The 18,679-nt window shown below is 54.2% G+C and overlaps 2 protein-coding genes across 10 annotated transcripts in view; one reads left to right on the top strand and one right to left on the bottom strand.

Moving 5' to 3' along the window:
- B3GNTL1 (UDP-GlcNAc:betaGal beta-1,3-N-acetylglucosaminyltransferase like 1) overlaps positions 1 to 18,679 on the top strand; it is an 83,034-nt gene that overhangs the window by 52,789 nt on the left and 11,566 nt on the right. For 5 of the 8 annotated variants that reach the window (XM_010342243.3, XM_074389092.1, XM_039476652.2 and 2 more), the window contains 6 exons: positions 7 to 131; positions 2,937 to 3,072; positions 3,164 to 3,232; positions 3,503 to 3,577; positions 10,993 to 11,096; positions 14,065 to 14,352. In XM_010342243.3, the coding sequence (XP_010340545.1) occupies positions 7 to 131; positions 2,937 to 3,072; positions 3,164 to 3,232; positions 3,503 to 3,577; positions 10,993 to 11,073 (486 nt within the window). In that variant the 3' untranslated portion in view covers positions 11,074 to 11,096; positions 14,065 to 14,352. Of the gene's footprint in view, positions 1 to 6; positions 132 to 447; positions 1,723 to 2,936; positions 3,073 to 3,163; positions 3,233 to 3,502; positions 3,578 to 10,992; positions 11,097 to 11,191; positions 14,353 to 18,679 lie in introns of those variants that run through there. The other 3 variants (XM_039476650.2, XM_010342244.3, XM_039476655.2) reach the window with 3 other exon arrangements.
- TBCD (tubulin folding cofactor D) overlaps positions 15,499 to 18,679 on the bottom strand; it is a 205,699-nt gene continuing 202,518 nt past the window's right edge. The window contains exons 38-39 of one of the 2 annotated variants that reach the window (XM_039476649.2): positions 16,502 to 16,586; positions 15,499 to 15,587 (exon numbers count right to left, since the gene is read on the bottom strand). In XM_039476649.2, the coding sequence (XP_039332583.1) occupies positions 15,573 to 15,587; positions 16,502 to 16,586 (100 nt within the window). In that variant the 3' untranslated portion in view covers positions 15,499 to 15,572. Of the gene's footprint in view, positions 15,588 to 16,501; positions 16,587 to 18,211; positions 18,321 to 18,679 lie in introns of those variants that run through there. The other variant, XM_074389091.1, reaches the window with a different exon arrangement.

The raw sequence follows: 18,679 nt of genomic DNA, 5'->3' as shown, positions 1-18,679 counted from the left end.
CTGCAGGGTGTCCCTGAGGACCTGCTGTTCTTCTACGAGCACCTCAGGAAGGGCGGCGGCGTCATCCGCGTGGACCAGAGTCTCCTGCTCTACCGCTACCACCCGCAGGCGGCCACACACTCCGTCCTCGAGTGAGCCGCCCCACCGGGCCCTGGGACGCCTGGGAGGCCCAGGAAGGCAGGAGGCATCTGGGGTTGGGGCTGGGGCTAGTGGGGCCGACGCCGGAGGCCGTGGTCGGGGCTCTGCCTTGAGATACAGGGTCTGGTGGGAAAACGGACACTCGCTGCATCCCCAGGGTGCTGGGGGCTTGGCGTTCGTGCAGCGGTGGTTCCCAGAGGCACCAGGGAGCACCAGGGTGAATGTCCTTCCCGTGTCTGAGAGGTTAAACGACCACGCTGGTGCTGCGCTGGGTCCCTTTGGAATCCTGCTCTCCTTTTAACCTGACAGGAGTCTCATGAGGGGGGTGATGCTGGCTGGGACGACAGGCCTGAGGGAGCGCGGCTGCCATGGGGGGTGGCGGAGGCACGGCCTGGGGATCACAGCACCCAGTGAGGACGCGCCCAGGCTGCGGGGCCCAGCTTCCTCCCCCACGTTGCCATCAGGCGCAGCCACGTGGGCCTGGAGATGCCGCGTGGCTGCACTGGAGCCGTGGCGGGTGAGGTAGATCTGTGAAACTGCCACGTCTGGAATTCTTCCTTAGAGCGTGCGGCACACGCAGGCCTCGGCCACCCGGGTGCTGCTGCCGGCGCTGGGTCGGTGCACAGGCTGCTGTCCAAGGCCGGCATCGTGGCCATGCTCGCTGCACACATGCACGTAAATGGCATGCACACACATTCACACAGTACATGCAGGCAAACACACTCACTGCATCTGTGCACTCATGCCGTACATGCACACTGCATATGTGCACACGAGCTCACTGCATACATGCACTCATGCTATACATGCACACTGCATCTGTGCACACTCACTGCATGCATGCACACATGACATACGCTCACTGCATGCATGTGCCATCACTGCACACACGGGCACACATGCATGTACACGCATCTGCACAGTACGGACATGTACTCCCTGCACAAAGGCACACACTGTGCACATGCCGTACACACCCACACACACACAGGTGCATGCTTCAGTGCCCTCTAGTCACTGATGGGGACACGATGTCCCTGCGTCCCAGGCAGGGTTGGGAGTTGAGGCAGCTGCAGAAGCCGGGGAGGAAAAGGTGGACTCCAGGTGGGACCTCCCTGACACCTCCTAAGCCTGCAGCTCCCCCCATCCCACTGCCTGTGGGGGCTCTCCTGCAAATGGGGTGCCGCAGGGTTGGGGGGAGTCAAAAGTCAGCCGGGTGGCCACCAGGATCCCACAGGTTCTGAGCAGGTGTCAGCCCTGCTCAGGCAGCTCCTTCCCCACAGCCCCTTTCCTGTCAGGGGCCTAAGGGGCAGCACGCCCCACTACCCCCCACCCTTCCCCGCACCGTTCACCCCACTTCTCCCCCACCCTTTGACCCCGACCCTGGGATCGTCTGTCTAGGAAGGTCACGTCCTGCATTCTCTACTTTAACTGGAAAAAGCACCAACTGTGCGTTGCTGAGGCTCCCGGCCTCTTTGCGTCTCTTTCAGACTTCGCTGCGTGAAGTCCGTCGCTCTCTGGTCCTCGGGAGCGGCTCTCATTTTCTCGGACGGTGCCAGAGCCGTGCGTTGCCTGGCTGTGCCTGGGTGGTGTTTCGGGGGCTGAAGTACATCCGGCTTGCGCGTTTCTCTCAGAAATGTGCTAAACGGCCACACGACAGATTGTCGAGGTCCAGGGTGAGCCCAGAGCTCCTGGGGGGTCCCACTGAAATCTCAGAAGCCCAGCACCACCCCGTGACTAAAGCATCTACGTGGACCCTGGGAGGCGGTAAATCACAGAATAGCCGAATCCTGCCCCAGTCCCGAGGCTGAACCCACGAGGGCCTGTCGGGGGACCCGTCACCAGTGTCGTGACTCCGAGACCCAGCGAGGCCCAGACCCCACCCCGGAGGAGCTTCCCAGGGACACAGCTCCCTTGACAGAGCAGAGGGCACCCCGGACTTGGCCAGGTCGGGGTCTGCCGGGCACGGGTCAGCATGGCTGCACCACAGCAGTTGGGGAGGGCGGCGTCGGGGACGCATCCCAGGCCGATCTGGCTTCTGTGTCCCTTAGCCTCTCTAGCTCCTGGGGCTTCAAAATGGGGTCAGCCTGGGCGGCTGGAGGGAGAGGCCCCCACAGGTGGCGGCCAACAGCAATGGGGGCGCGTGGGGAGGGGCTGGGGCGGGAGGACAGAGGGTGGGGCGGGAAGGGCCTGGCCCAGCTGGGGGTCCGGGCAGTGATGGGGCTGGCCAGAGCAGCGGGTCACAGGAAGGAGCCTGTCCCCAGGACAGCGACCCAGGGTCTGCCTGTCACAGCAGAGGCAGAAAGAACAGAGACTAGGGGCCCAGGGGAGTGGAAGCGTTCTGAGGGCAGCAACCCCGAGGCAGGTTTCGTCCACGTGTGAATGCTGCGATTTTATGGGATGGGCGCGTGTGCCCTTCAGGCCCTGGTCCCGGGCTGAAGGACGGCTGACCACAGCCTTCCCCCTCGGCCTGCAGCTCCCCCCACCTGCGCCGTGCCGCCTCCTCCGGGCCCTTATGGACGGAGGTTTCAATGGGAAACCGGAATTGGGTCAAGTCCAGTCCTCTGCGTCCCACAGAAATTCTGCGTTCCAGAACCTTCCAGATGGAAGGCGGGTCCCTGCCTAGGAGTGTGGCTGCCTCCAGCTGGGACAGGTGACTCGGGCAGCCAGTATCTCAGGCACCCGGCCGATGCCCACCCCCCTCCGCCCTGGCAGCGGCGCCTGTGTCGGTCTCTGGGGCCGAGAGGGCACGAGGAGGCGCGGGGGCCCCCTGCCAGTCACCCTCCTCTCCTCCGAAGGGCGACCATCTGGACCCACCGTGTCCGCTTCCTGGAGGAGCAGGCCCTGCCCCGCTGGGCAGCCTTCACCATCTGGAACGCCGGCAAGCAGGGGCGCCGGCTCTACCGCAGCCTGACCGCCGCCAACCGGCACAAGGTGGGAACCGGGTCCCCCGCCCCGCCCATTGCACTGCCCTGAGGCACAGATCCCAGCCAGTCCAGAGCTGCCCTTCTGTGTCTGTCCCCAGGTGGTGGCATTCTGTGACGTGGACGAGAAGAAGATCAGGAAAGGCTTCTACTGCCACGAGGACTCCCAGGTGTGCGGGGCCGTGCGGCGTCACCCTCGGGTCACCCGCCTCCTCCGGGCCTCCGGGGAGCCCAGCCCCCATCCCTTGAGGGAGAACCCCGCTCTCCCTCACGGGTCTGGGACTTGAGTAGCCCACCCTGGTCAGTTCTGCAGTCGGCTGTCGCGGGGCCGGGCGGGGTGGTGGGGACCCCCAGCTCCGTGTGAGCAGAATCAGTGGCTGCGCACGCCCCAGGGGCGGCTCTCCTGGGACGGCAGGACTGATGGCCGCTCTTACTCTAAGGAAAGGCCCAAGCCCCGCATCCCCATCCTGCACTTCCGGGCCGCCCGGCCACCCTTCATCATCTGCGTGAAGCTGGTGAGTGTGGGGCCCTAGGAAGCGGGTGGCGGGGTCGGGGGACGCTGCAGGTTTCGGGTTCTGCCCCATGGACACCCACCTTGCCATGCAATGACTGTGTGGCCTGGGACGAGCCCCCAGCCATGCCATGGTGGGTGTGGGGACAGGTGCTGCGGCCGTCCACAGTGGCACCACAGGCCGGGCCGGGGACGGCGGCCCATGCCCTGGGCAGCTGGAGGGTGGCCTGCACGGGCGTGGGGAGATGGATGCCTGTCTCTCTTCTGTCTTTCCTGTGAAGCCAGCATTTGTTAGAAACTTGCAAAGCACGGGCTGAGATGCCAGGTCTGAGAGGCCAAGGCCAGGACCTTCAGCTCCTGTGGACTGAGGTGGCCATACCAGGGGTGTCCTAAGCCCCCGAGCGTGAACGAGCCTCACCTGGGGTGGGCACGTGACGGGCGCTTTGGGCTCCACATGCAGCCTTTTTCCCCAAATGTGGGGAGTCCAGGCTGGCTGCGGGGAGGGCTGGGGTGAGTGGGTTTTTTTGTTTTTTTATTGACGTTCTGGGATACAGGTGCTGAGTATGAATGTGCAGGTTCGTCACATAGTTATGTATGTGTCACTGTGGCCTGCTGCACCTGTCAACCTGTCATCTAGGTTTTAAGCCCTGCACACGTTAGTATTTGTTCTAATGCTCTCCCTTTCCTTGTTCCCAACCCCCCGACAGACCCTAGTGTCTGATGCTCCCCTCCCTGTGTCCATGTGTTCTCATTGTTCAGCTCCCACTTTGATGAGAACATGTGGCATTTGGTTTTCTGTTCCTGTGTTAGTTTCCTAAGGATGGATTCCAGCTACATCCGTGTTCCTGCAAAGGACACAAACACATTCTTTTTTATGGCTGCATAGTATTCCATGGTGTCCATGTGCCACAGTTTTTTATCCAGTTTATGACTGATGGGCATTTGGGTGGTTCAAAGTCTTTGCTATTGTGAACAGTGCTGCAAAAAACGTATGTGTGCATGTGTCTTTATCGAATAACTTATAATCCTTTGGGTATACCAGTAATGGAACTGCTGGGTCAAATAGCATTTCTGGTTCTAGATCCTTGAGGAACTGCCACACTGTCTTGCACAATGAACTGATTTACACTCCAACCAAGAGTATAAAAGTGCTCCTATTTCTCCCATCATGCCAGCATCTGCTGTTTCCTGACTTTTTAATGACTGCCGTTCTAAGTGGCATGAGATGGTGTCTCACTGTGGTTTTGATGTGCATGTCTCTAATGACCAGTGATGACGAGCTTTTCTTCATATGTTTGTTGGCCGCATAAATGTCTTTTTTTTTTTTTTTTTTTTTGAGACGGAGTTTCGCTCTTGTTACCCAGGCTAGAGTGCAATGGCGCGATCTCGGCTCACCGCAACCTCCGCCTCCTGGGCTCAGGCAATTCTCCTGCGTCAGCCTCCTGAGTAGCTGGGATTACAGGCACGTGCCACCATGCCCAGCTAATTTTTTGTATCTTTAGTAGAGACGGGGTTTCACCATGTTGACCAGGATGGTCTCGATCTCTCGACCTCGTGATCCACCCGCCTCAGCCTCCCAAAGTGCTGGGATTACAGGCTTGAGCCACCGCGCCCGGCTAAATGTCGTCTTTTGAGAAGTGTGTTCCTGTCCTTTGCCCGCTTTTGGATGGGGGTTTTTTCTTGTAAATTTAGGTTCCTTGTAGATTCTAGATATTAGACCTTTGTCAGACGGACAGACTGCAGAAATCTCCCATTCTGTAGGCTGCCTGTTCACTCTGATGGTGGGTCCTTTTACTGTGCAGAATCTCTTTAATTAGGTCCCATCCATCAGTTTTGGTTTTTGTTGCCATTGCTTTTGGTAGTTTACTCATGAAGTCTTTGCCAGTGCCTATGTCCCAAATGGTACTGCCTGGGTTTTCATTTAGGGTATTTACGGTTTTAGGTTTGACGTTGAAGTCTTTAATCCATCTTGAGTTCATTTTTGTGTAAGGAAGGGGTCCAGTTTGTTTTCTGCATATGGCTAGCCAGTTTTCCCAGCACCATTTATTAAATAGGGAATCTTTTCCCCATTGCTTGTTTTTGTCAGGTTTGTCAAAAATCAGATGGTTGTAGATGTGTGGTGTTATCTTTGAGGCATCTGTTTAGGTACCAGTTCCATACTGTTTTGGCTACTGCAGCCCTGTAGTATAGTTTGAAGTCAGATAGTTTGATGCCTTCAGCTTTGTTCCTTTTGCTTAGGATTGTCTTGGCTATATAGGCTCTTTTTTGGTTCCCTATGAAATTTCAGGTTTTTTCTAGTTCTGTGAAGAAAGTCGTAGCTTGATGGGAAGAGTACTGAATCTATATATTACTTTATGGCCATTTTCATGATACTGATTCTTCCTATCCACGAGCATGTGAATTTTTTCCATGTGTGCCCCCTCTTATTTCCTTGAGAAGTGGTTTGTAGTTCTCCTTGAAGAGGTCCTTCATGTCCCTTGCAAGTTGCATTCCTAAATATTTTATTTTCTTTGTAGCAATTGTGAATGGGAGTTTGCTCATGATTTGTCTGTCATTATTGGTGTATAGGAATGCTTGTGATTTTTGCATATTGATACTGTATCCTGAGACTTTGCTGAAGTTGCTTATCAGCTTAAGGAGTTTTTGGGCTTGAGACGATGGGGTTTTCTGAATATACAATCATGTCGTCTGCAAAACAGGACAATTTGACTTCCTCTCTTCCTATCTGAATACCCTTTATTTCTTTCTCTTGCCTGCTTGCCCCGGCCAGAACTTCCAATACTATGCTGAACAGGAGTGGTGACAGAGAGCATCCTTGTCTTGTGCTAGGTTTCAAAGGGAATGCTTCCAGCTTCTGCCCATTCGGTATGATATATTGGCTATGGGTTTATCACAAATAGCTCTTACTATTTTATGTTACATCAATACCTAGTTTATTGGGAGTTTTCAGCACAAAGGAGTATAGAATTTTATTGAAGGCCTTTTCTTCATCTATTGAGGGAATCATGTGGTTTTTGTCTTTGGTTCTGTTAATGTGATGTATTACATTTACTGATTTGCGTGTGTTGAACCAGCCTTGCATCCCAGGGATGAAGCTGACTTGATCATGGTGGATAAGCTTTTTGCTGTGCTGCTGGATTCGATTTCCTAGTATTTTATTGAGGATTTTTGCATCAACGTTCATCAAGAATATTGGCCTGAAATTTTCTTTTCTTGTGTCTCTGCCAGGTTCTGGAATCAGGATGATGATGGCCTCATAAAATGAGTTAGGGAGGCGTCCCTCCTCTTCTATCGTTTGGAATAGTTTCAAAAGAAGTTGTATCAGCTCCTGTTTTTACCTCTGGTAGAATTCGGCTGTGAATCCATCTGGTCCTGAGCTTTTTTTTTTGGTTGATAGGCTATTAATTACTGCCTCAATTTCAGAACTTGTTATTGATCTTTTCAGGGATTCAACTTCTTCCTGGTTTAGTCTTTGGAGGGTATGTATACCCAGGAGTTTATCCATTCCATCTAGATTTTCTAGTTTGCATAGAGGCGTTTCCAGTATTCTCTGATGGAAGTTTCTCTTTCTGTGGGATCAGTGGTGATATCCCCTTTATCATTTTTTATTGTGTCTGCTTGATTCTTCTTTTCTTTCTTAGTCTGGCTAGCAGTCTGTTTTGTTAATATTTTCAAAACACTAGCTCCTGGATTCTTTTTTTTTTTTTTTTTTTGAGACGGAATTTCACTTTTGTTACCCAGGCTGGAGTGCAATGGTGCGATCTCGGCTCACCACAACCTTCGCCTCCCGGGTTCAGGCAATTCTCCTGCCTCAGCCTCCTGAGTAGCTGGGATCACAGGCACGTGCCACCATGCCCAGCTAATTTTTTGTATTTTTAGTAGAGACGGGGTTTCACCATGTTGACCAGGATGGTCTCGATCTCTTGACCTCGTGATCCACCCGCCTCGGCCTCCCAAAGTGCTGGGATTACAGGCTTGAGCCACCACGCCGGGCCGGATTCATTGTTTTGAAGGTTTTTTTGTGTCTCTATCTCCTGCAGTTCTGCTCTGATCTTAGTTATTTCTTGTCTTCTGCTGGCTTCTGAATTTACTTGTCCTTGCTTCTCTAGCTCTTTCCATTGTGATGCTAGGGTGTCAATTTTAGATCTTTCCTGCTGTCTGACGTGGGCACTTCGTGCTATAAATTTCCCTCTTGACACTGCTTTAGCTATTCTGGTATGTTTTCTCTCTGTTCTCGCTGGTTTTGAAGAACTTCATTATTTCTGCCTTAATTTCATGATTTACCCAGCAGTCATTCAGGAGAAGGTTGTTCAGTTTCCATGTAGTTGTGCGGTTTTGAGGGTTCTGTTTTGAGACAGTCTCGCTCTGTCCCCCAGGCTGGAGTGCAGTGGCGTGATCTTGGTTCACTGCAACCTCCACCTCCCGGGTTCAAGTAATTTCTCCTGCTTCAGCCTCCTGAGTAGCTGGGACTGCAGCTAATTTTATTAGCATGCCCAGCTAATTTTTGTAATTTTAATAGAGATGGAGTTTCACCATGTTGGCCAGGATGGCGTCGATATCCTGACCTCGTGATCTGCCCGCCTCAGCCTCCCAAAGTTCTGGGATTACAGGCGTGAGCCACTGTGCCCGGCCTTGAGTGAGTTTCTTAATCCTGAGTTCTAATTCGACTGCACTGTGGTCTGAGGGACCATTCTAATTTCTGGTCTTTTCCATTTGCTGAGCAGTGTTTTACTTCCAATTACACGGTCACTCTTAGCTAAGTGCGGTGTGGTGCCGAGAAGAACGTACATTCTGTTGGTTGGGGGTGGAGAGTTCTATGGATGTCCATTAGGTCCACTCGGCCCAGAGCTGAGTTCACATCTTGAATATCCTTGTTAATTTTGTCTCACTGATCTAATATTGACGGTGGGGTTTTAAAAGTCTCCCATTATTATTGTGTGGGAGTCTAAGTCTCTTTGTAGGTCTCTAAGAACTTGTTTTATGAATCTCCTGTCTTGGCTGCATGTATATTTAGGATACTTAGCTCTTGTTGCCTTGATCCCTTTACCATTATGTAATGCCCTTTGTCTTTACCTTTGTTGGTTTAAAGTCTGTTTATCAGAAACTGGGATTGCAACCCCTGTTGTTTTTTTTTGCTTTCCATATCCTTGGTAAGTAACCGAGTGGTTGACGGAGTGAGTCAGGCCCCCAGCGGTACTGTTGAGGGGTTGCAGGGGACACACAGACGTGGGACGCCAGGATGGCTGGACCACCACACCAGGGTGGGTTGTGGTTCCCACCCCACAGAAACTGTGAGGTCAGGGTGTGTTGGACTACACTGCCTGGCCCACGGTGACTTGTCGTACACAACTAATGCAAGTCCAGGCAGCGGAAGGGGAGTCAAACAGAACAGAGCCTCACAGGCCCAGCTTTTTGGCAGAGACTGACGCATCTCATTTTACTGCCCTTCACTATGCGTTTTACAAGTTAAAGGCATATGGCCTCCCCACCAGGGCAGGAGTTACGGGCAGGCAGCCGCCCCACCACCAAGGTAGGAGTTACAGGCAGGCGGCCGCCCCACCACCAGGGCAGGAGTTACAGGCAGGCGGCCGCCCCACCACCAGGGTAGGAGTTACAGGCAGGCGGCCGCCCCACCACCAGGGTAGGAGTTACAGGCATGAGGCCACCCCACCACCAGGGCAGGGGTTACAGGCATCAGGCCGCCCCCCCACCAGGGTAGGAGTTACAGGCGTGAGGCCGCCCCACCACCAGGGTAGGAGTTACAGGCGTGAGGCCGCCCCCCCACCAGGGTAGGAGTTACAGGCGTCAGGCCGCCCCACCACCAGGGCAGGAGTTACAGGCATCAGGCCGCCCCCCCACCAGGGTAGGAGTTACAGGCATGAGGCCGCCCCCCCACCAGGGCAGGGGTTACAGGCATCAGGCCGCCCCCCCACCAGGGCAGGGGTTACAGGCATCAGGCTGCCCCCCCACCAGGGTAGGAGTTACAGGCGTGAGGCCGCCCCCCCACCAGGGCAGGGGTTACAGGCATGAGGCCGCCCGACTGGGGCAGGGGTTACAGGCGTGAGGCCACCCCACCACCAGGGCAGGGGTTACAGGCATGAGGCCGCCTGACTGGGGCAGGGGTTACAGGCAGGCGGCCGCCCCGCTAGAATGAGCCCGTTGGTAGCGCCCCCAGCAGCACGCCTACTTCACGTCTCATTGTGGTGGTTCTCGAAACTCGTCAGACTGTGACTGTGCCTGTCATGGTGACCTGTGATACCACTGTTGTCATTATCTCGGGCACTCATATGAAACTGTGCACTTGATAAATGTGATGTTCTGATGGCTCCGCGGGCCGGCTGTCCCCTCCTCGGGCCCCCTTATTCCCCGAGGCACACATTGTGGCCTACATCCTTTCACAGAGGTTTTGTATTTACATCTTCTGCCCCTTGTCTGGGAATACCACTGATCAGGACCAATTCAATCACATTTTCCACTTTACGAGTTTCAGGAATCTAACAGGTAGTGTGAACGAAGGCCACCTCAGGGGAGACTGAGATAGGAGTCTTGCCCCTGTGTTTCCTTTGCAAACTCCAGAGCAGAGAGACAGGGGAGGAAGGACAGATGGCAGCAGAGTGTGTGGAAATGTGTTCCAGGAAGGAAAACATTTCATTTGAGTGACAGCAGCGGTAGGCATTGTAATGGATTCTCATGTGGCAGGGGTAGGGAGCGCGGCCAGGCTCATACCCTCCTGCTGGGCCCGAGGACAGAGGACTGTGACAGGAATGCATGGTGCCTCCTGCATCCTGCCAGAGGCCAGAGACTCATGTCCACCACTGTGCTGAGCTCTGGCTTCAGGAACTTGTTCAGGAGGTGCTGGGGTGCAAGGCGCATCTGAAAGGCGTTTCTGCACACCTGCTGTGGCCTCATACAGGAGGGCAGGTGACCTGGCCAAGGCCGGCACACAGCACAAGATGGGACATCCAGGGACCTGGCGTCACGCCCTCACTCCACTGCGGGGGTGGGGAGGACAGAGGCCAGCAGCCGATGGTCCCGGGATGCCGTCTCTGTCTCCCGTAGAGGGGTGTGTGTGTGGAGGGAAGGCAGGTCTGCCCTGGATGAACAGCAGAGGCATTGCCCATTAAGTCTCATTCTACTCCGATGGCCCCCAGGGAGTCAGCCACCTTCTCCAGAGAGGCAAGGCCAGGAGGCAGGGGACCTCCCCTGCGGTGACCAACAGGGCCTGCAGTACAAGCAGTGCCCGCTGCTGCCCTCTCTGGCCCTTGTTCTCCACTATTAGCAGAAGAGGAGTTGTTCGTAGTAGACCTCTTGACAGGTGGACACAGGCCACCTCCAAACCCTGGCTCCTGGAGGAGGCTCCGCAGTGGCCTCCGGCAGCCAGGAGAGGCCGGACTGAGCGGAATCTGCCGCTTCCAACAGGACCTCACGGGGGGAGCCTTCGAGGACAACCTGAGGTCGCTGCACTTGCAGGAGGGCCAGGACTTCCTTCACTTCAGCTGACAGACCCAGGCAGCTGCTCCCAGGTAAGTCTTTTCACCGAAGCACCATTTGGGTTCACTGAGTCTCTATTATGCTTTTCACACGTTCTGCTCTTACAGTTATTCTATTTTCTTTACAGCTACTCTGGCTGCTTGTATGTTCAGCTCATTAATTTCCAGCCTTTCTTCTCTCATGTATAATTCAAGACTTCAGAATTGCTTAAGCACCACTTTAGGTGAATGCTACCTGTTGTGATTATTTTATTGGCTTTCATTATATATTTTATAGTTTTATTTCTTTTAAAGATTTTTAAAAAGAGCTTTTAGATGATCAATTTCTTGAATGTTGGCTTTATTGAGACTGTGTTACAAGTGTAGGAAAGTTCTGTCTTCCTTGTTGAACTGAACCTTTAATCGATTCATATAGTAATCGATTCCTAATAACACTATTTGCCTTCCTTTAACTGTAAAACTTTGTCATTGACATAGAGGTTTTAATCCATTTACATTTACTGTGTCCTAATATATTTCTAGTGTTTTTTTTTTGGTTGTTGTTGTTGTTTTTAAAGCTTGTTTTGGCCGGGCACGGTGGCTCACGCCTGTAATCCCAGCACTTTGGGAGGCCGAGGCAGGCGGATCACGAGGTCAAGAGATCGAGACCATCCTGGCCAACATGGTGAAACCCCGTCTCTATTAAAACTACAAAAAAATTAGCTGGGCGTGGTGGCGCACACCTGTAGCCCCAGCTACTCAGGAGGCTGAGGCAGGAGAATTGCTTGAGACCAGGAGGCGGAGGTTGCAGTGAGCCAAGGTCATGCCACTGCACTCTAGCCTGGCGTGCCTGATGATGGAGTGAGACTCTGTCTCCAAAAAAAAAAAAAAGCTTGTTCTGCCTTTTCCTCTTGCCATTCTTGTATATTTTGAGAGTGTATTTTTTATTCTTGTTCCATTTCTCCTCTATTAGCATAGAAGTTTTCTTCCCCATGTATTAACTCTTTGTGTGCAACTCTGAATACTTCAACATGCACACTTAGCTGATCACTGAGTTATCTGCGCTTTGTTCCAGGAAAACGTAAGAACTTAAGATGCTCTAAATTCAGCCACCAACTCTGCCGCTGATTTATATGCTGCTATTGTCCATTTTAAGCAACTCTATGTGCTTTTAAAAAGTCCACAAATAAGCCATCTTTCTATGTTTTTATGGTCACATTTTATTGCTTTCCTTGGTCAACATTCCTCCAACTATCCAACTGTGATCATTTTCCTTCCTGCCTAAAGTTTATCCACCAGAGCAGTGGTTCTTGGCCAGGGATGAATTCACCCCCCAGAAGATAACTGGCAATGTCTGCAGACATTTTTTTCTGTCACAGCTGGGTAGGGGGATGGCTACTGCCATCCGGGATGTTGCTGAACACCCTGTAATACACAGGACAGCGCTCACAACAAATGACTCAACCCCAGCTATTACGCCAAGATTAAGAAATCATACATGCCTTAGAACAGCATATGTTTATCTGAATGACTTAGTTTTGTTCTCTTCTCTAATCTATGCTGTGGGCACAGTGCAAGCAAGTTAACAGCTACTTTCTCAGCATAATGAAGATCTTGGTCTACTTGTTCCTCGGCTCCAGTGCTGCTGCTGGGAAACTGGCAGTTGTCACATCACTCTGTCCCACTTATGGCTCTGCAGTTTCACTGTGACAAGTCTACATGTTTGAGACTGTTAGGCTTCTGTCATCTGGGGACTGTTGCATGTCAGTGTGGAGTATTTGCATCATTTCATTTCATTCTGAGACCCCAGTTATGCAAAGGTTAGACATTCTTCAGTGTCTCTTGATGTTGCTTTCATATTTTCCAGTTCTCCGGATAATTTTTTCAGATCTTCCAGTTTTCTAATTCTCTCTTCAACTGTGTCTAAGCTATCCATTGAGCTTTTAATTTCACTTCTTACGTCTCTAGGGGCTCTCTTTTTTTTTCCCAATCTCTTCTTGATAATTTCTAGCCCTTTTCAAAAGTGTATTCATATTACAGCCTATATTCTTCCAGAGAGGTTTGTATTTGCATCTGCTGCCCCTTGTCTGGGAATACCACTGATCAGGGCCAGTTCAATCAAATTTTCCACTTTAGGAGTTTTGGGGATTATACAGGTAGTACTAATGAAGGCCACTTCAGCGGAGATTGAGATAGGAGTCTTGTTGCTGTACCTTTGAGAAAGATTTATGTAGGGTCCCAGCTTTACGTAGGGTCTCCTATTAGATCTCACCTGGGGCCTCACATTCTCTTTTCCATTCCTGCTATCATCAAAACATCACGACTAGACTTCAGGGCTCAGCAGAAACCCTCAGGGTCTCCAAGGTCTCTGGTCTCACACGGAGGGTTTCTGGTTTGTGCCTAGAACATGTTTTTGGGTGCGCACATCCCATACCAGCTCCCCGGTTCCAGGGATGCTGGCTTCTTCCTGCTCTCTAAACTCACAAAGCTTGTTCCACTTCTGGGACCACAAGCATTCTCTTTTCTGCCATTGGGCATGTTTGTTTGGACTTCTGCCCAAATGCTGCCCCTTCAGAGAGGTTTTCTGAACATCTAGGAGTCAACACTCAGCACACCCTTCCACTGCCCGCTTTGTCTTCTCATGGCACTCAGTGTTGCCTGCCCGATGGTGCTGGCTTGTTCATTTGCTGTTGTCTGCCCCAGCTATCATGTGAGCAAGGGGTTCCTTGCCAAACTCCAGCACCTGGGCCCAGGTGGGCTCCAAAAACAGCTGCTGAATGAAGGAGGGCTTTCCAGGCCCCCAGGTGTCTGGTGAGCAAAGGACCCCAGCAGCAGCGATGGATGGGATCCAGCGGAACAGAGGCACTGGCCAAGTCAGACCCACACTGAAAGAAGAATTGCTTTCCCACACAGTGTCACTGATGGGTCTGGGAGGGGAATCAACCTGCCTCCGTGCCTTAAAATGCCATTTCTCCTAATCATCTTCTGACTGCACTAAGAACAGTTCATGTGTTTTTCTCAGGAGCCACTTGTTCCCTCCATCCTCAGTGCATCCCAGGCTGGCAGGAGCTTAGTGAGCTGCAGGCACAGTGATGGTGCACCCATTCTGCACTTGGCAGGTACAGCCACAGAGTCTCATGTGCGCTGACCACAGGAGCCGAGCCTTTTCCACCGTGTGGACTCATGGCCAAGGCTGGGCCTGGTCACCTAGGATGCTCAGCCAATTAAGGGGACAGAAAACAACTCCCCACTTAGTTTGACAAGGAGGACTGTTTTAAGATTTGAATAAAATAAAATGTTGGGATAAAGATTATTGGCTAGCAGGTCGAGTAGAGGGGCAGTAGTATGCTAACTAACTAAAACTCACACTTCTGTGTGGCTAAGTCACCACATACATCCTGCAAGGACAGTCACAGTCCTGGCCTTGTGGTCCTGATGGCCTCACAGATGTGGGCAGCATCTCCCAGTTCTGGGCCTGCCCCCCTCCTGTGCCCAGGCCCCATCCCCAACGTGAGACAGCAGGCTGGGGAGCTAACCCAGTCTACACTGTGTACCCAGCACCCCTGGGCTCTTCACCCAAGCCCTGCCCTTGGGCCTCTGAGTGACCATACCTGGGGCTTCCTCGGTGCTGCTGGGGGTGGCTCTGCACATCAAACCCTGTGAGCACAGCCCAGGCCCGGGTAGATGGCTGTGGGTAGCTGCCACTGTGAAATCTGTGCATACGTTCCCCTCACCGGCTTTGGGATGGCCCAGCACGAGCTGACAGAGACAAAGGCCACCTCCGCACTGGCTCTAGTAAGACGGTGCCGTCTTTTTGAGAAGGGTACTTCCCACGTTATTGTAGAGGTGCACACACTGGATTCTGATGATTCCCCTTGCGGCAGACATTTGTGAAGTGACTGGTCCGCACACTGTCTATGAGTGACGCCTGCACTGTGTGCCCCATGCCCACATGTGTGCAGATGGAAGGACTGCACCCCCACCAGGGCTTGTCAGGCCTCTGGCATCTGGACCCCTGACTTACCAACATTAATCTCACTCTGTGTAAAAATCTGCACCTCCACAGCACAGACTGGGTGGAGCATCGCCTATGGCCAGCAGACCCCACAGCGGGGGCCACACAGGAGAGGAGGAGGCCTGGTCTCCAGGCAGGAGTAGTGGAGCTCCTCCCCCATCTGCCGGCACCCAGGCAGTGAGGAGTAGAGTCCCCTCCCGTCTGCTGACGCCCAGGCAGTGAGCGTCACCCCACACGCGTCAGGCACAGAGACAAAGGCAGGAACTTCTTGGTACATGATTTTATAGGAAGCACATTTGTGTTCAAGTAAAGGCAGAAACAGTGACACCCCAAGTCACCAGAGTGCACGTGCAGAGGAAGAAAAGCCATCACCTGGTGACGGCCTCCGAGGGCCAGCGCTACCCTTCCGCAGCTGGAGAGCTGGAGGCACTGCTGGGCCAGGCTCCCTGCACGGGGCTCCCCCAGGAACGAGACATCCCCACCAGGCAGGGTGAGTGCGGGCTCCGGGACCGGCTTCAGCAGGCACCAGGCTGCAGAAGAGACAAGATGGGGTCAGGCTGGTCAGTTCCATCACCCACCACTCCCAGCCAGGGGACCCTCGCCCCTCTGGACCCCACGCGGGGACTGACGCTGACACTGGGTTCCTGCCGGAAACTGCGTCTGTGCCGTTCCCTGCACGCCCGGGAGCCCCAGCTTTGTGGCCTGCGGGAGGGCACCCCGTCTGGGATGCGGTCTCTGAAGAGGGAGGTTTGCTGCACTGCTCCTGACCTGCACTCACGCATGTGTGACATCTGTCCTAATACCAATGTGAAAAGCACATTTAATTCCAAAGTCGTCTGCCGAGTTTGACCTTCACACACAGAAACGGGGGAGGCTGTCCCCCAATGCTCAGCCCGTCCCCACGGCCCCGGCCGGCCCCTGCGTATCTGGATGTGATTCTTCTCCCTCTCAGACGTGGCCTCCTGCTGGATGGGAGGAGCCAGCCCTGGAACTAGAGAGAGAGACGGCAACCCCAGGCCCTAGTGCCCGTGAGAACTGCACTTGTTTCTGTGACTTTGGCAGAAGAGTGGTGGGCTGCGAGGAGCACAGGGGCTCCTGAGGGTCTCTGCACCCAGCCCTGGTCCCACGCACGGGAGGCAGGTGAGGAGGGGTAAGAGGAAATTCCTGGCACTTGGAGCACAAACAGACCCCAGGGCCAGTCATAAGGAGCCTGGATCAAGCTGATGCCAGTCCCGCCGAGCCCCCAGTCCACCAAACACACCCCAAGCAAGTGGCCTGGGTGCCATGGGGGCCCGACGCGGGGGCAGTGACCAGAGAAGGCAGCTCCACCAGTCCCATACTCGCACGGGTCCTGACATGAGAAGTGAAGAGGGGCCGCTGGCCCCAGAACGTTCCGGAGCTCAGGGAAGCACAGTCACCTCATGCTGTGGCGGTGAAGGGTTACCTTGGGCACCAGCTGGGGCCTGGGCACGCCCAGGAGGTCACACAGGCGGTTGCGCGGCGCTCTCACGACTGCCAGCTCTGCGTTCCTGTGAGGAGGGGGAGCCTGTGAGGACGGGGAGCTGAGGGAGGAGGGGCCGCCTCGCCCAGCCCTGCTGGAGGACTCGCCCGGCTCGGGGTACCTGACTTCACACGCCTGGCTTGCGTGAGGCCATTGCCCACCTCAGACCCTCAGGTGTGCAGAGCACGCATCAGCTCACGCAGGGGAAAGCGGGGAAAGGACACCCCCCCCAGAATCAGGCACGAGGAGGAGCTGTGGTAAGCACATTCTCCAGCCGGCCTCAGGCCTGACCCCTTTCCAGAAGGAAGGGCCGCCTTCCCGGCCCGTGGAGGAGGCCTCGCCCAGCTCCCGATACCTGGCTGCAGGGCGTTCACCTCTTCACTGTCCCAAAGCCGATTATTTTAGAATCTGATCCACAATGTGCCTCGTTTTTTAAAAACATGTCTCCAGAGCCGGGTGCGGTGGCTCACACCTGTAATCCTAGCACTTTGGGAGGCCGAGGTAGGTGGATCACCTGAGGTCAGGAGTTCAAGACCAGCCTGGCCATCATGGTGAAACCCCATCTTAAAAAAAAAAAAAAAAAAAAAAAAAAGTGTCTCCAGTGCAGTAGTTAAGACAGCCGACCTCTCAATAGGGGTTAAGAAGGCAGCCCCCGGCGCGGTGGCTCAAGCCTGTAATCCCAGCACTTTGGGAGGCCGAGGCGGGTGGATCACGAGGTCGAGAGATTGAGACCATCCTGGTCAACGTGGTGAAACCCCGTCTCTACTAAAAATACAAAACATTAGCTGGACATGGTGGCGTGTGCCAGTAATCCCAACTACTCAGGAGACTGAGGCAGGAGAATTGCCTGAACCCAGGAGGCGGAGGTTGCGGTGAGCCGAGATTGCGCCATTGCACTCCAGCCTGGGTAACAAGAGCGAAACTCCGTCTCAAAAAAAAAAAAAAAAAAAAAAAAAGCAGCCCGGCTGCTCCCGGCTCTTCTCCTGGGGACCACGTTTCTGTTTAGGGGCAGAGACGCTCACTCCTCCCCAAACCAGAGAACCTCACAGAAGCCGTGAAGCCAAGAGGTACCTTCTGTCCTCTGAGACCACAGCAGCTTCACAGTTAAGTGAGCTCCATGGGAACCCGGCCCTGTCGGAAGGTCCCTGATCCAAGGAGACACCTAGGGAGCGTCGCCTACATCCTCGCCGGCTTAGATGGGCACAGACCCCACAGACCTGCACCAACACCTGGGGTCAGCACGGAGGCCCTCACGGTCGGCGCTCCACACAGAGTAGCATCCACAGGCAGGACACCTGGGCCTCCACCAGGCTGGCTGCACCAAGTGGACACCCACACAGCCTCTGGGTGCTTCAGTCCTGACCTCCAACTCGGGGTGACGAGATTGCTCCCCTTTTAGAGAAGTGTGCAAGTTCAGCATGTGTCAGCATGTGCGTGAGCATGTTTGTGAGCCAGTGAGCGTGTGTGCGAGTGAGCATGTTTATGAGCCAGTGTGAGCGTGCAAGTGAGCATTCGAGCCAGCGTGAGTGCGTGAGCATGTGTGCACGCACACCATTGCAGTTCCAGGACCACCCCGGTGGAGCCTGCCCTTTCCCTGCTCCACTTCCTCATTCGGACCCTCCCACCCCCCACTCAACACAGCATCCTTCAAACCTGCCACTCTAATCCACCCGCGGTAAGGAGGCCAGACCCTGCTGCAGAAACTGCACCTGTCCCAGTAAACATGGAGAGCAGCGCTGTGGCCTCCTGAGGGCCTCGTGCCCTGGGAAGGAGGTGGACATCAGAGCAGAGGCGTGGGGAGAAGTTTTCCTCCCGCTTCCGCCCGTGCCTCTGGATTTCCACCAGGTGCTCACGCGGCCTATTCCAACACAACTGGAGAGGGGCCTCCCTGGGGGGTGTCCGGTGCACAGGCCACCAGACAGCCTGGGGGGGGAAGGGGGCTGTCCCCCTGGCAGGATGGATGCCCTGCTGCTTCTGACACTCGACAGTGTTTGGGGACAGGGCAGTTAAGAGGCTTCAGCTTCAGCACCACTGCCGCCTCGTAAAACCCAAGCGGAGGCTGTCGAGGCCCCGGAATCATCCTTCCTCTTCCTTTCAGAGGGTTTGGGAGGCAGGTGGACA

Source organism: Saimiri boliviensis, chromosome 17 (assembly GCF_048565385.1).
Source record: "Saimiri boliviensis isolate mSaiBol1 chromosome 17, mSaiBol1.pri, whole genome shotgun sequence".
Classification (NCBI taxonomy): domain Eukaryota; kingdom Metazoa; phylum Chordata; class Mammalia; order Primates; family Cebidae; genus Saimiri; species Saimiri boliviensis.
The sequence above is the reverse complement of the archived record's forward strand: the minus strand, read 5'-3'. Positions and strand labels throughout refer to the sequence as shown.